The 14,816-nt window shown below is 46.3% G+C and overlaps 1 protein-coding gene and 1 pseudogene across 2 annotated transcripts; both read left to right on the forward strand.

The window, feature by feature from the left end:
• Nucleotides 1-4: 4 nt before the first annotated feature.
• Nucleotides 5-9,298, forward strand: CCDC127 (coiled-coil domain containing 127). 2 transcript variants are annotated; one of them, XM_027604320.2, is made up of 3 exons: nucleotides 5-101; nucleotides 2,346-2,476; nucleotides 8,028-9,298. In XM_027604320.2, the coding sequence occupies exons 2-3, from the start codon at nucleotides 2,356-2,358 to the stop codon at nucleotides 8,687-8,689; spliced, it is 783 nt and encodes a 260-aa protein (XP_027460121.1). In that variant the 5' UTR covers nucleotides 5-101; nucleotides 2,346-2,355; the 3' UTR covers nucleotides 8,690-9,298. The 2 variants fall into 2 exon arrangements, with proteins under 2 accessions (XP_027460121.1, XP_027460120.1); XM_027604319.2 differs by having other exon boundaries at nucleotides 51-187.
• On the forward strand, nucleotides 2,353-13,742 carry LOC113928415 (annotated as a pseudogene).
• The last annotated feature ends 1,074 nt before the right edge of the window (nucleotides 13,743-14,816 follow it).

The raw sequence follows: 14,816 nt of genomic DNA on the forward strand, positions 1-14,816 counted from the left end.
AAGCCACGACCCCGAGTGGGTGGTGGAGCATTGCGCCTGCGCACAGGACCAGCGGACAGTGTCGCTGAGGGGATCCAGGGCCCGGCGCTCCCCGGCCGGGGGTAGGTCGGGGGCGGGGCCGAGTTCGGTCCCGGGCCAGGGCCTGGGCTGTGGCCAGGGCCTGTGCTGTGTTCCGGAGGGGCCGGGGGTAGGTCTGGGGCCTAGGGAGAAGTTGGGGGGAGTGGGTGTAGGTTCGGGAGGGCCGCGGGTGGGTCTGGGGTCAGAGCAGGTCAGGGCGCCGGGCCGGGTTCGGGGGCTCCGGGGGCTCCGGGGGTGGGTCGGGGGTCAGAGCAGGTCAGGGCGCCGGGCCGTGTTCGGGGGCTCCGGGGGCTCCGGGGGTGGGTCTGGGGTAGGTCAGGGCGCCGGGCCGTGTTCGGGGGCTCCGGGGCCTCCGGGGGTGGGTCTGGGGTAGGTCAGGGCGCCGGGCCGTGTTCGGGGGCTCCGGGGGTGGGTCTGGGGTAGGTCAGGGCGCCGGGCCGTGTTCGGGGGCTCCGGGGGTGGGTCTGGGGTCAGAGTAGGTCAGGGCGCCGGGCCGGGTTCGGGGGCTCCGGGGGTGGGTCGGGGGTCAGAGTAGGTCAGGGCGCCGGGCCGGGTTCTGGGGTGGGGGCGGGCGCCCTGGTGACACTGGGAGCCCCAGCGGTGGATACGGGCAGATGACCCGGTGAGGGTCTGGTTCAGCTTCCCGGGCTATGTCTTCACTGACGCGCCTGATTTCGCCTCTGGTCCACGAAGTGTTTTTGTTCTTCGTGTGTTTTACATAAGGTACCTGAAATCTTTTGTGGGATGAAGTGGCATGGGAAATAAACTGTGTTCACTTTCCTGTGTTTCGTATTGTATTGTTAGGATCTTTCTCATGCACAATTGTGTGCCATATAATTTTGGAAATATTTTAGTGAGTTAGTTTACAATGATCCATCCACTCTTACTTTATTTTTTTTTTTTTTAAAGATTTTACTTATTTATTTGACAGAGAGAGAGAGCGAGCACAAGCAGGGGGAGCAGCAGAGGGAGAGGGAGAAGCAGGTCCCCACTGAGCAAAGAGCCCAGGACCCTGGGATCATGACCTGAGCCTAAGGCAGTGGCTTAAACCAACTGAGCCACCCAGGCGCCCATATTTTATTGACATTTAGGTTGTTTCCAAATCTTTGCTAGTGTTAAATGAGGCAAGAAAGATTATAATTGTGTATAACCCTTTGTCTTACTTAGGATCAGGTTGCTTTTCTTAGAATTGTATGTTTCCACAGGCCCTATGCCCCCTAAGTGGACTTTATTGGCAGAAGAAATGAAAACCATTCTTCACAGACCTACACTGAGAGTTTTGCAGTTTAGTACTTTCAGAACTAATTTTTTATTGTATAGTTACCACAAACTCCTTAACATAATATTTTTGGCATTTCTTTATTGCCAATTAGAATTTTATATTTTTAGATGTTAAGTGTTTACTGAAAGCCCTATTAAAATTTTTCAGAATTGAATTGGATTCCTTTTTTGTTATGTAAGCCTTGATTGTTTCTTTTTTTTTTAAGATTTTATTTATTTGACAGAGAGAGACACAGTGAGAGAGGGAACACAAGCAGGGGGAGTGGGAGAGGGAGAAGGAGGCCTCCCACTGAACAAGGAGCCGGATGTGGGGCTCGATGCCAGGACCCCGGGATCATGACCTGAGCCGAAGGCAGACGCTTAACGACTGAGCCACCCAGGCATCCCTGATTATTTCTTTTCTAATCAGTGTGTATTATTTGTGGCCATCACATAGAAATAAGCTGAAAGTCTCATTGCTCTATTTTGTGAAAATGCCCAACCTAGTGCAGGTACTTATTAAATCGGTAAATTCATGTTCACATTAGACCCCAGCCTAGTTACTGAGATACATCATGAGCTTTAAGCAGAAACATCTGTAATTATGGTGTTCATGCCACCAAAGTCAGGAGGCATGAGAACCTTCCTAGTACTGTCCCCATCTACGCCACACACCGCTTGCCTTGCCCTCCATGTCATTTGCCATTTCCTGAGGGCCAGTGCTTTCATGCCTTGCTATTTACATATTTTTGTATACAACCGTACTGTGAAGCTTGTTTATATTAGAGATCTTAACATCACTTTACTTGTATTTCACTTTGAGACCTGTTTCTCTCCCCGAGTATATCGTGAGTGGCTATTGTCTGAGGCCTTGTTTTTTTTCTTTTAATCCTGTAAGACTCAGTGCTATGTGGCTCATAGGTAGAACTGAGCCAAGTGGATGATACAATTGTGACAGATGTATTTTGTTCTTTTGTATGGTTAATGGTTTTATTATTTACTTCAAGGTACATCTCCATGAATAACTTAAATGACCCCCCAAATTGGAATATCCGGCCTAATTCCAGGGCTGACGGGGGTGATGGAAGCAGATGGAATTATGCCCTATTGGTTCCAATGCTGGGATTGGCTGCTTTTCGTAAGTCATAGTTTTCCTAACATTTGCATTCGGTGGGCTGAAAGTGTGGATCCCAAAAACCTTGGGCTTTGGACCCTGACAGATGCAAGTGTACATCCTAGTGTTATCCCATACAGTGAGTCCTTGGCAAATTATTTAACCCCTTGAGCCTCAGTTTCCCTATCCACTGAAGCATTGTGAGGGCTAAATAAAACAAGATACTTTGTGTGGAGTGGTTTTTAGTTAACTATTAGCTCCTTTCCAGACTTCACTTCTCTGAAGGGAACTCTCTTGGTTCAGTTGCCCTCATCAGGACTGACAGGGGAGAACAAAATAGGTGTAAAAGAAAACCAGTTTGGTCATCTGTTTAACGTTTAGGGAATCAGTCTGAAAACCTCTGCTCACCTGGCCAGCTTCTCTCTAGTTTGAATTGACTTTGGGGAAATGACCAGTTACTGGTCTGTTATAATTATTCCAGCCCTTAGCTTTTATTTTTTACTACATGATAATTTTCTGACGTTCAGGAATTAGTTTTATACTTTGTCATATCCCACAGTTTTGGATTGGCACTTAAGAATATGAGAAACTGAATAACTGAAGAAAATCACAAGCTCCCGTCTATTTGCAGTGATACTTTTTATGGAGTGTTTTTTCATGTGCTTAGATTTCTCAGGTCAATAGGCTTACCTCAGGAAGTGAAGGGTGAAGAGAATAGCATTTATCAACTGTTCATTTATCTGCCTTTACTGTAGACTATGCCAGGAGACTCGTTTACACCGATATTTGGCAATATATTCTATTTGTTTATTTATTTATGGGGGGATGCATGTGGGGAGGGGCAGAGGGAAAGGGAGACTCTCAAGCAGACTCCTCACTGAGTGTGGAGCCCGACGCAGGGCTCTATCTCACAACCCCGAGATCATGACCCGAGCCAAAGCCAAGAGCCACCCATGTGCCCCTTGGCAATGTAATTTCTAAACTATGTAGTGAAAGATTTTTGGAGACTCTTTATAAGAATGCAAAGATAAAAGTTTTCGGTGATCATGCTACCTAAGCAAGACAACCAAGAAGAAAATACAAAATATTCATTGACCCTTCTCAGGGACAGAAAGCGACATTTCAAAAGTCCAAGGAACCTCAGAAGTAAAGGTTGTTATGAAAGGCTATAAAAGCTAGAGTTTGGAAAGCAAATGGAACGATGAGAGTTGCCCTGGGGCCTGTCCCAGCCTCAAAACTAATTAATCATTGTTAGTCAGTGTAATGTTAAGCCTTCCAATTCCCTCACCAAGTTCATCACCCTAGCCATGGGCCATAGGTAGTGGTTCCAAGGGTTAGGAGAACTTTGCAAGATGGCAGGCTGGTGAGCTTCCAAGTGGCAACACCCTTAGGGCTGGGTTTGGATCTGCCCAGTCTCTGACCTGGAGGCAGGCACTGTGCAGATTGCTGAATCAAAAACACCACCTGATCTTGTGAGCCTCCATGGGAGTCGATGTTTAGTTTTTTAAGAAAGTGCCAAAACGTTTTCCCGAGTGGTGGTACTATTTTGCATCCTCATCAGCAGCGTGTGAGTGATCCATTTTCTTGGTATCCTCACCAGCATTTGGTGAGGTCACTGTTGTTTTTATTTTACACCCACTGTGGTTTCAGTTTGCATTTCCCTAATAGCTAATAATGTTGAACATGTTTTCACATTCTTATTTGCCATCGGTATAGCCTCTTCCACGACATGTCTGTTCCTGTCTTTCGGCCATTTTCTAATTATACTGTGTTTTCATGTTGAGTTTTCAGAGTTTTTTACTACATACTAGATTCTAGTATTTTGTTGGGTATCTAATTTGCCAGTATCCTTTTCCACTCTGTAACTTGCTTTTTTATTCTCTAAATGGAGGCTTTTGCAGAGCAAAGGTTTTAATTTTGATGAAGTTCAAGTTTTTTCTTTCATGGGTCATGCTTTTCCTCCTGCAGCTCTTTGCCTAGCCCTAGATCCTGAAGGTTCTGTCCCACATTGTTTCTTGAAAGTTTAGTTTTACATGTCCATGATCCATTTTGAGTTAATTTTTTTTTTTTTTAGTATAATGTATGAGACTTAGGTTTTCTTTCTTCCTTTCTAATCTGTTTGTCTTTTATTTCCTTTTCCTTTTCTTGCTTTTTTGCACTGGCTGACACCTCCAGGCCCCCATTGAGAAGTTCCCATCTTACAGGAAGAGCATTCGGTCTTCACTATTAAAGGCGACGTTAGCAGTGGGTTTTCATAGCTGTTCTTTATCAAGGCAAGGAAGCTCCCCTCAGTTTTTCTTTTCTTTTTGAGTTTTTACCACTAGTGGGTGTTGAATTTTGCCCAATGTTTTTCTGTATCAGTTGATGGGATCATGTGGTTTTTCTTCTTTAGACTATTCATATGTTGGGTTACATTGATTGATTTTTGAATATTGAACCAGTCTTACATTTTTGGAATAATTTCCACTTTGGGGGGGGTGCACCTGGGTGGTTCAGTCAATTAAGTGTCTGACTCTTGGTTTCGATTCAGATCATGCATGATGTCATGGGTCATGGGATCCAGCCCCATGTCAGGCTATGGCTTTGTGCTCATCAGGGAATCTGCTTGAAGATTCTCTGTCTCTGCCCCTCCCCCCACTCGCATGCACTTTCTCTCTCAAATAAATAAATCTTTGGGGCACCTGCGTGGCTCAGTCGTTAAGCGTCTGCCTTTGGCTCAGGTCATGCTGGGATCGAGACCCACATCAGGCTCCCTGCTCAGTGGGAAGCCTGCTTCTCTCTCTCTCTCAAACTCCCTCTGTTTGTGTTCCCTCTCTTGCTGTTTCTCTCTCTGTCAAATAAATAAACAAAATCTTAAAAAAAAAATCTTAAAAAAAAATCTTTGAAAATAAATCTCCACTTGGTCATGCCATATAATCCTTTTTACATATTGTAGAATTACATTTGCCAGTATTTTGTTCAGGGTTTTATGTCTGTGTTCCTATGCGATTTATTATTTTAGCCCTTTGGCAGAGTTCTCTCTTCTCCACACTTACTTCAGCATCATGTTTTTTTTGTGTCAGTTACTGTATTTTTCAGTTCAAAACGTTCATATGCTTGTTTTTGTATGTCCTATTTCTGTGCTTAGACTTTGTATTGTCATGCCTGCTTTAAACTCTTTGTCAGGTAACACTAACATCTCTGTCCCCTCAGTATTGGCATCTACTGATTATCTTTTTAAATTCAATTTGGGATCTTTCTGATTCTTAGTATGAAGAGTGATTTTCAACTGAAACCTGTGTATTTGGGGCATTATGTTATGAGGCTGACCTTTTATTTGGACGTTCTATGGATTCTTCTTGGATAGGGCTCTAGCAGGGGAAAGGTGGCTCTGCTGCCTCACTCCTAGGTGGGGATGGAAGTCCAAGCTCCGCACTCAGCCTCTGGTCCCCTCATTACCACTGGGCAGGAGCCGGGGGTGCGGCTCCCCCAGGTTCCCACAGATGCTCCTCCATGCCTGGGAGAGGTAGGAGATCTTGTTACTGCTCCCCACTTGGCCACCTCTGACACCACCCCCAAGGGAGCAGGAGGGGCTCCCATCAGCCTTTGCCCGATGGATGGGGATGGGACCACAGTGACTTTGCTGTGTGGCCAGAGTGGAGTAGTTATTGTTGAAGTTTCTGTCTTGCTAGGCCACCTTCCTAGCCCCTTGGCCAGAGAGAGCAGACTTGTGCTGGGGCTTTTTGAAAGAAAGTATTCACATTGGCATTTCAGCTCCAAGTCCGGGAAGTGTGAGGCAAAATAAAACCCCAGGGGACTCACCACTGTAGCCTTCCTTGGGTCCTGAGGTCCCTCGCCAGTCGTCCTGCGGTTCTCCACCTTTAAGAACCCCCTTGGTTTGCCGTACTTACGACGCAGGGTTTCCGACTGTGCTGAGCAGGAAGAATAGGAAAGAGTACTTCTGTTTCATTCCCCCAAAAGCAGGAGCCCCCACTCTCTTCTCTGCCTTGGGAAACTGGGGCTGTGCACAATTGTGTTTGCCCAGAGTCATAAGGCAGGGTTCTCTAGGATCAGACCCAGACTTAAGGTTTTTCCATTCTGCTTCCACACTTTCCTCTGCACACGTCCTTGGTGATCTCCCCCACCTGTGTCACGTCTCTGTCCCACCTCTTCCTGGAGGCCTTCCTGATTCAGTGCCACCCACCCCAGACTTGCCCGTAGTCACAGCCTGTACCGTGTAGTCTGATGTGCAGCTCGGTGTGTTCTGTACCAGTCGCCACTTGTTCCGTGTGTCAGTTGTGGTACTTCCATTAGCTCATACCTGGGTTAAGGCAAGAGTGGCCTCCTCTGCCCCCTGCTGCACCCCCACCTCTGATCTTCCACTTCTTACCAGAGTCTCTGAGGACCTCTGTTGTTCAGGCCTGCTGACTTCCAGGATGTGCTCAGCCCCTCAGTAGAAGCCCTGCAGTGACTCCTGGACGCCATCTGCTCAGGACATGTGATGCCCACTCCTGTCCCTGTTCATTCTGCCTAGAGGGGGCCTTTCCTACCAGCTGTTCCTCGTTTTTCCAGACTGGTTCCCATTCGCCTCTTTCGTGAGCCCCTCCTGACTGCACCCTAAATGGAATTAGTCCTTCCTTCTTCCCCTTCTCACAGAGCTCTCAGTGCTTATCAGATGATAACTGTAACTGCTGCTCTAGCGGCCAGTCCCCCTACCTGTGAACTTCAGTGGAAGGTGGAGATGAAGATGATGTGTGCTTTCGAGTTTCCGTTACCAGTAGGCCTAGATGCTGTTTGTAGGTGAGGAAAGAATGCGTTTGGTCTCATGCTTATAGAGTTGGGGTGGTAGCAGCACTTCAAGTGGAAATGACTTTCAGGTGCACGCAAATACTGCCTCAGAGGATGGTTCTCAAGGGACGCGGGGGAAGAAGACCCGAATGGCAAGGACACCGCCTTGAGTGCTGGGGAGGGAAAAGGAGCCTCCCGGCACTGGATTTCTCCATGCAGCAGAGGACAGAGGCCCAGCTGCTCCTCAGTCTGTCCCATGTTTGTGAGAGTCAAGTTTCCCTGGTTTGGGGAAAGGGAACCAGGCCATGTCTTGAGGTTGAAATCTTCCTCCACCTTTTTTATGTACCCTTGTCAGAATAGAAGCGAGATGACCAGGCAAGTCTGAATGCGCTTTGAAATCACTCAGTTCTGTAATCACCTGCCAACATTACAGGAAGCATAGCAGTGTTGACTTTTAAACCTTGGCGGTAGGACGTGGAGGCCCTGTGGCCAGAGTAGGCATTGGTGGTGAGTTTGAGAGCAAAAGAAAGCAGTGGTGTATTTTTTCAGCCAGAGAAGATGAGGAGTCTGGAAGGGAACTGTCAGCAACCTTGTCACACTTGTCCTTGGGGAGCCTTACCTGATTTTAAGATAAGAATTTTGATTATTATATGGTTTCATACAAAATGTTACCTGTACCTTTCAGGGCTTAAGATTTTATTGAAATGCTGTCCTTAGGTGCTTTATGCTTTTTCAAAATAAAGATTATAAAACCTCAGCTCTGACTTCTCATTAAGTGTGTTTTTCTCCCCCAATTTATTCGTGTCAGGTTGGATTTGGTCCAGGGAGTCCCAGAAAGAAATAGAAAAAGAGAGAGAAGCGTACCGTCAGAGAACAGCTGCTTTCCAGCGGGATCTTGAAGCCAAGTACCACGCCGTGATCTCAGAAAACCGGCGTGCGGTTGCTCACTTGTCTTTGGAACTTGAAAAGGAACAAAACAGAACAACTAGTTACCGAGAAGCCCTTATCTCTCAGGGGCGCAAGTTGGTAGAAGAAAAGAAGCTTCTGGAACAGGAGCGGGCTCAGGTCATGCAAGAAAAGAGACAGTTGCAGCCCCTGAGAAGTGCGTATCTCAGCTTCCTGGAAAAGGAAGATGACTGGCAGAGGAGGGCCAGGCTTGTGCTGAAAGAGTTTGAAGACGCTCTTACGGAAAGACAGAACATCTACTGCAGCCTGCTCCTCCCCCGCGGCAGGCGGCTGGAAATCGAGAAGAACTTACTGGTCCGAGCATCCACCGACCCAGTTGCCGCCGACCTGCAGATGGCGGCTGGCCTGACCGACATATTTCAGCACGACACATACTGTGGCGACGTCTGGAATACCAACAAACGCCAGAATGGGAGACTCATGTGGCTGTATCTCAAATACTGGGAACTGACTGTTGAGCTGAAGAAGTGTAAGAGAGTTGAGAAAGCCATCCTAGAGAAGTAGGGCAGGAGCGAAGTACATCTTCGGTGATGCTGTGGTGTCCTGGGGCATCGCCGTGTTGTCGGTTCCTTCTGTAGCCACCTTCCAGCTGAGGGGTCTTCCACTCCCACCACCGACTGAGTGGGACACAGGGTCTCTTCCTTGGCCCTCTTCAGCTATAAGGATGCAGTTTCTTGGGAAAAATTTTTTTTTTAAGCTGTAACATTTTGTTAGGCTGAACAGTATAACCTCGTATCTTTGCTGTAGGGTAAGATTGTTTTTAAGAAAGTCAAATACAGTATCGATCCTCACTGTAAGTAGTTTTCTGTTTGTTTTTATCACTCCCTAAATAAATTCTGTTTTCTCCTCAAATTACTTTTCTCTCTCCTAGAATTATAAATAGAAGTTGTCAGATAATGGATAGAACTGCCTAATGAGGACAGAAAATAGTAACGTTAATCAAGGTTTCTTGCTGGTGTGAGCATCTCTCCCACCAAAGGGAGAGAAAGTGTTCCTTGTATCCAGTTGACACCCTGGTATATGTTTGGAATTTGGCTTGTGTCTGTATTTAGTAAGCACCTATTATTTATTAGCAATGACATATAATAAAAAATACTTGCCATTTAAAAGCAACAATGCCACCTATGTGTGTAATTCTTTACTCTTTATAAAATGTTTTTACATAGATTATCTCCATTTTACCACAAACTGATCAAAGGTAGGCACTTGCCCATTTTTCACAAAGCTAAGGTGAATCAGCCTCTCACACATCACCCCTGTAATCCCACCCCATGTAGTCCCAACATGGGAAGAATATGTAGCAAAATCAGCAGAGAATGGGATGCCTGGGTGGCTCTGACTTTGGTTCAGGTCATGATCTCAGGGTCCTGGGATCAAGCCCCATGTGGAGCTCTGCTCTCAGTGGAGAGTCTCCTTTCCTCTGCCTCTGCTCCTCCCCCTGCTCATGCTCACTTGCTCACTCTCTCAAATAAATAAGGAAAATCTTCAAAACAACAACAACAAAAAAAAATAGAGGAAAAGGCACGTGGGGGCAAGTGAGGAGCCTGTGCAGCTTCCAGAGTCTTCTCCCGGGGGAGTCATGGGAGTGCTCCCTCCCACCCACCCCCCACCAGCAAGGAGCGTGAACTGTCACCAACCTGGGACCCCCAGAGACAGCCCAGCGCTGATATTGATGGCTGGTCATGTGGGTATCCTCTGCTTGGCACACACCCAGACTGCAGAATCCCAGAAGGAAAGCTGGTATCCTCTCAAACTACAAAATTTAGACACAGTGGGCTGCCCTTACTGGTCAGCGGCAGGGAGATCCTCTCCAAATCCAGGTTCCCCACGCCATCCAGGGGCCAGCCATGCAGCAGGCTTTCAGAAGGCCCACAGCCTCCTTGCACAGGTGAGGCGGCTGGACCTGCTGCCAGGAGAAGCTGTCTGGGCAGTGCGGCCCCAGAGGTGCTGGAAACTTAGATGCAGTTCCTCAGTAGCAAGTGGCCCAGCAACGGCTGCACTGAGGTCCACCTGCTTTGGAGCCCCGTTTCCACCCAGCCTGCCTGCCTGTCTGTGGCAGGGAGACAAACTTAGGAATACTAAGCTGACAAAAAACATCACATCTAATTGTAGGGGAATGTCCTTAGAGTTGGGTTTGGTCTGGGGACCAAAATGCTGAGGACTTACGGCCCAGTGGGTCTGCATGGTTTATGCTCACATGTGGTTTTTAATGTTCGGAGCAATGTCAGAGACGAAGAAGCGGCTCAGAGCTACCGACCGTAAGGTCCCCCATGGGGCTGGGGTCCTCGCCCCGGGCTCTGCTCTTAGCTGCTGTGCTAGGCACAAGACGGTTTCATGCTTTTCTTCTCCAGTGGGGCTCCTCCCGTCACCTGTCAGCTCAACTGTCACCGCTTGACCCAAACAAAAATACCTTAGGTAAATCTGAACTAAAAAGTTTCTCTGGTTATTTGTATCACCTAGAGTGGTGTCCATTCAGTTTCTGTTACTCCACTGGCTCTCCAGGTACCCTTGGATAAACCACCTAGTGCTTTCCCCTTGGTTTTGTCTTTAAAAGGAGGGAAATTCAGGGGGCACCTGGGTGGTGCAGTGGGTTAAGCGGTTGACTCCTGGTTTCGGCTCAGGTCAGGATCTCAGGATCTTGGGCTTGAGTGCCGTGTCAGGGATGCTCTCTCCCTCTCCCTCTGTCCCTCCCCCTCTCCCCCCCACCACCGTGTCTCTCTCTCTCTAAAAAGTAAATAAGTAAATCTTTTAAAAAAATGAGGAAAATTCAGCCAGCCATTTAGTAGGTAAATTTCAAGGTGAATTGTTAATCCTCACCCTATTTTCTAATGTCCAGCATGCTGTGAGCCTAGTCTCCAATAGCTTGATAACTATGTTCAGATAATTCAAATCAGTTTAGACACTGGTTTGATACTGCAAAATCAGAAACTTGCTACAGAAAATTATGTTGGGCCATGTTTGTATTTGCATAGCACGGCTGCCTCCTACTAGCAAATTTATTTGAGGGTTAATTGGATGCCATCCCATCTTTTTAACATTGAATTTGTTAGGTTGGAAATTTGATGACTTCACAGATGTATCAAAGGAGGTCTGGACTAAGTGACGCTAGAGTGGAACATTATTGAACTAAAAGGGTTTAAAATTGAGAAAGAGAATAGGAGCCAGGAGCTGTTTGATATGTGTGCAGGATTTGTGGGGACTTGGGAATCAGACATCATTCATCTAGGCTGCTTTCCAGAAGGTCTCAGTAATTGAAACCTTGAGCCAGCAAGGCAAGGAGGATGCTCCCGGCTAAAAGGGCCAGGGCTGAGGCAGGACCTGTATCTGGAGGGAGCCTGTCTGTGCTGTAGTCAAGAGGAGGGGGTGGTGGTTGTGGTGGGGGGCTTTGAGGGGGGGTTCAACCTCTGCTTTCTAATTGTGCTTACTGTGAAATTACCTATTTCAGCGTGTTTTACTTTGGAATATTGTTGGAAGGCACAAGGATTGACCAGGATGTTCCAAAAATAAAACAAGAAGCAGGCAGTGATTCTGTAAATTAATCTCACTCAATTTATTTGTTAAATAAACATACCTGGGGGGGCAGCATGGGATTACCTGGGTGGGGAGTTAGCTGGGGGAAAGAGGGGCCCCAGAACTGGACAGAGGGTGGAGACTGCTCACACAGTGATTCAAACCCTCAACCAGAACTTGGGGGTTCTAGTGTGAGAAGATTGGGCCCATCAAGCACTAGCCTCTATCTTGAGAAAATGTTTCATTCTCATACTTAGATATTTTTAAAAATTCTGAATTGAATTGAAATTAAAGCCATGTCTGAGGAAGGCACACTACTGTTTTATTGGTATCTAATCATCGTAACACCTGGCCCTTTGCAGGAATCAGATCTTGGTAGAAACCAAGTCCAAGCACTTGTGGGTGAGGTGAGCGGAGCCAGATTCGAGACCAGAGGCTGAACTCGGGATCCGACAAGATGGCCGGGCTGCCCCACAGGATTATCAAGGTAACCCAGCATTTGCTGGCAGAACCAGTTCCTGGCATTAAAGCAGAACCAGATGAGAGCAATGCCCCTTATTTTCATGTGATCATTGCTGGCCCCTAGAATTCCCCCTTTGAGGGAGGGACTTTTAAGCCTGAACTATTCCTACCAGAAGAATACCCAATGGCAGCCCCTAAAGTACATTTCATGACCAAAATTTATCATTCAAATGTAGACAAGTTGGGAAGAATGTGTTTATAAATTTTTTAAAAATATATTTTATTTATTTATTTGACAGAGAGAGAGACAGTGAGAGAGGGAACACAAGCAGGGGGAGTGGGAGAGGGAGAAGCAGGCTTCCCGTGGAGCAGGGAACCCGATGCGGCTCCATCCCAGGACCCTGGGACCAGGACTTGAGCCGAAGGCAGACACGCTTAACGACTGAGCCACCCAGGTGCCTGGGAAGAATATGTTTAGATATTTTGAAAGGTAAGTGGTCCCCAGCACTGCAGATCCACACAGTCCTGCTATTGATCCAGGCTTTGTTAAGTGCTTCCAGTCCAGATGATCCATTAGCAAATGATGTAGCGGAGCAGTGGAAGACCAACGAAGCCCAAGCCACAGAAGCAGCTAAGGCATGGACTAGGCTATCTGCCCTTAAACTCGATCTGATCATCAAGTGTGCATCACTTCTCCTGTTCTGCCAAGACTTCCTTTTTTGTTTGCATTTAATGGACACAGTCTTAGAAACATTACAGAATAAAAGCCCAGACATCTTCAGTCCTTTGGTGATTAAATGCACATTAGCAAATCTATGTCTTGTCCTGATTCACTGTTGTAAAGCATGAGCAGAGGCTAGAAGTACCATCCGGATTGTTGTGAAATGTTTGAAAGCAGTGGCCCTTCTCTGCTTTTATTCATTTCCCCGTCATGGCTTGAGTATAAAGCACTGTGCACGAAGGTAGTTGTCAGGGTTAGCTGCAGGGGTGTGGGTGTTTTTCTTTATTACTTTTTTTGACGGGGAGAGGTGGTTTTATTTTAATTTTATGTGTTCCTTTCCCCCTTTTTTATGGTGATCTAATTGCATTGGTTAAAAGCAGCTAACCAGTTCTGTAGAATATGCTCTCTAGCCAAGTCTAACTTTATTTAGACGCTATAGATGGACAAGCTTGATTGTTTGAACCAAAATGGGAACATTAAACAAATATCACAGCCCTCACTAATAACATTGTGACTTTGCTGTCAAGTGTAGAATCCTTCCTTCAAGAAAAAACTTGTGACCATTTTGCATGGCTTGTCTGGAAATTTCTGTAAATCTTATGTTTTAGTAAAATATTTTTTGTTATTCCACTTTGCCTTTGTACAGTTTATTTTACTGTGTTTATGTCATTTTTCCAATGTGACATTCGTATTTAAAAATTAAAACTGATGGAACATTCTCTTTTAGTCTTTACCACTTGACAAGGTGATCTGGCGAGAGAGATTTTGCCAGTTTCTTTTCACTGATGCAAACTTGTGTAAAGATATCACTGAATGCAGTATTTACAAGCTGGCCCTGAGCATGCATAAAGTATCAGTATTTGATATTTTTTTACCTCCTAGAAATTTGAATAAATGTGTTTGTGTTGTCTGATTAGATGATCAGTGGTGTCTGCCATGATGTTTGGAACTTAATGTACAGGCGACTCACAGCAAAGCAGGAGCTGTGACTGACTGTGTGTAGGACTCACATGTTCTGCCACATTTGTTCGTGTCTGGCATTTGGGATATGACCTATTTCTTAGTCCTCGTCTGGAAACTTCACGTGTAACCACTGGTGTGCGCTATTAGGAAACACCAATCTGATGATCATGTGGGGTTGCTGAGGCATTTATGAGTCTTCCTTAATAGACCTGATGAGCAGATCTCAAGCAGCCAGCCTGCATAAGTGTCATCTGGAAGTTTTCTTCCTTTGAGAGTATCAGATTCTCAGTTAATGATTCTTTCATATTTGCTATGGGAGCTCCTATTGTTTGATATTCAGTGATTTTTTTTCTGCATTGACAGAGTTCCTCCCTTCAAAAAAAACTGTTCTTTCCCACCCTTCTCCGTATCGAATTCCCTATTCCTGATCTTTGTAAGTCATCAGGATAGCCAGTCCTAAGTACATAAAAGTTAACCCGTGGGCTGGAACCTTTAAGGTAATGGATATTGTAGCCTGTCTGAATGTCCCCCACTCTTGATTCTCATAACTTCTGGAGTTTCTTCAGCATGTGTGGTATATTTTATTGTGTTCCTATGTAAGATGAAGAATTATCTATTAAAATTACATTTTCAACAACAACAACAACAACAACAACAAAAAAGTCACCAAGTCCAAATGTAATTAAACATTTACACGCCAGGACTCAACCACATAGAGGAGCTCTCCACACAGAGGAGCGCCCCTCGGTCTGAGCAGAGGGTCCTCTGAGGTCAGTGTCCAAAGGGAGGTAGGAAACAGGGGCAGCGATGGTGCTCTCACCGGCGGGGCTTTCTTGCAGTGACAGAGGCCCTCCAGGAAGCCATTCTGCATCCTCAGGCTGAAGCCATTAACAACAAGTCCCACGTGCCATGCTGGGCAGGAGTTCGTAAATATGCAAACCCATGTCAGCACCGCAGATGCCCAGATGTGGCACA

Source organism: Zalophus californianus, chromosome 5 (genome assembly GCF_009762305.2).
Source record: "Zalophus californianus isolate mZalCal1 chromosome 5, mZalCal1.pri.v2, whole genome shotgun sequence".
NCBI classification, from domain to species: Eukaryota; Metazoa; Chordata; class Mammalia; order Carnivora; family Otariidae; genus Zalophus; species Zalophus californianus.

What these genes read in the sequence shown, in the direction of transcription:
- CCDC127 (XM_027604320.2), top strand. Translation starts at nt 2,356, where the DNA reads ATGAATAACTTAAATGACCCCCCAAATTGGAATATCCGGCCTAATTCC. An exon ending in GCTGGGATTGGCTGCTTTTC is followed by an intron (nt 2,477 to 8,027) that starts GTAAGTCATAGT and finishes TATTCGTGTCAG; the next exon opens with GTTGGATTTGGTCCAGGGAG.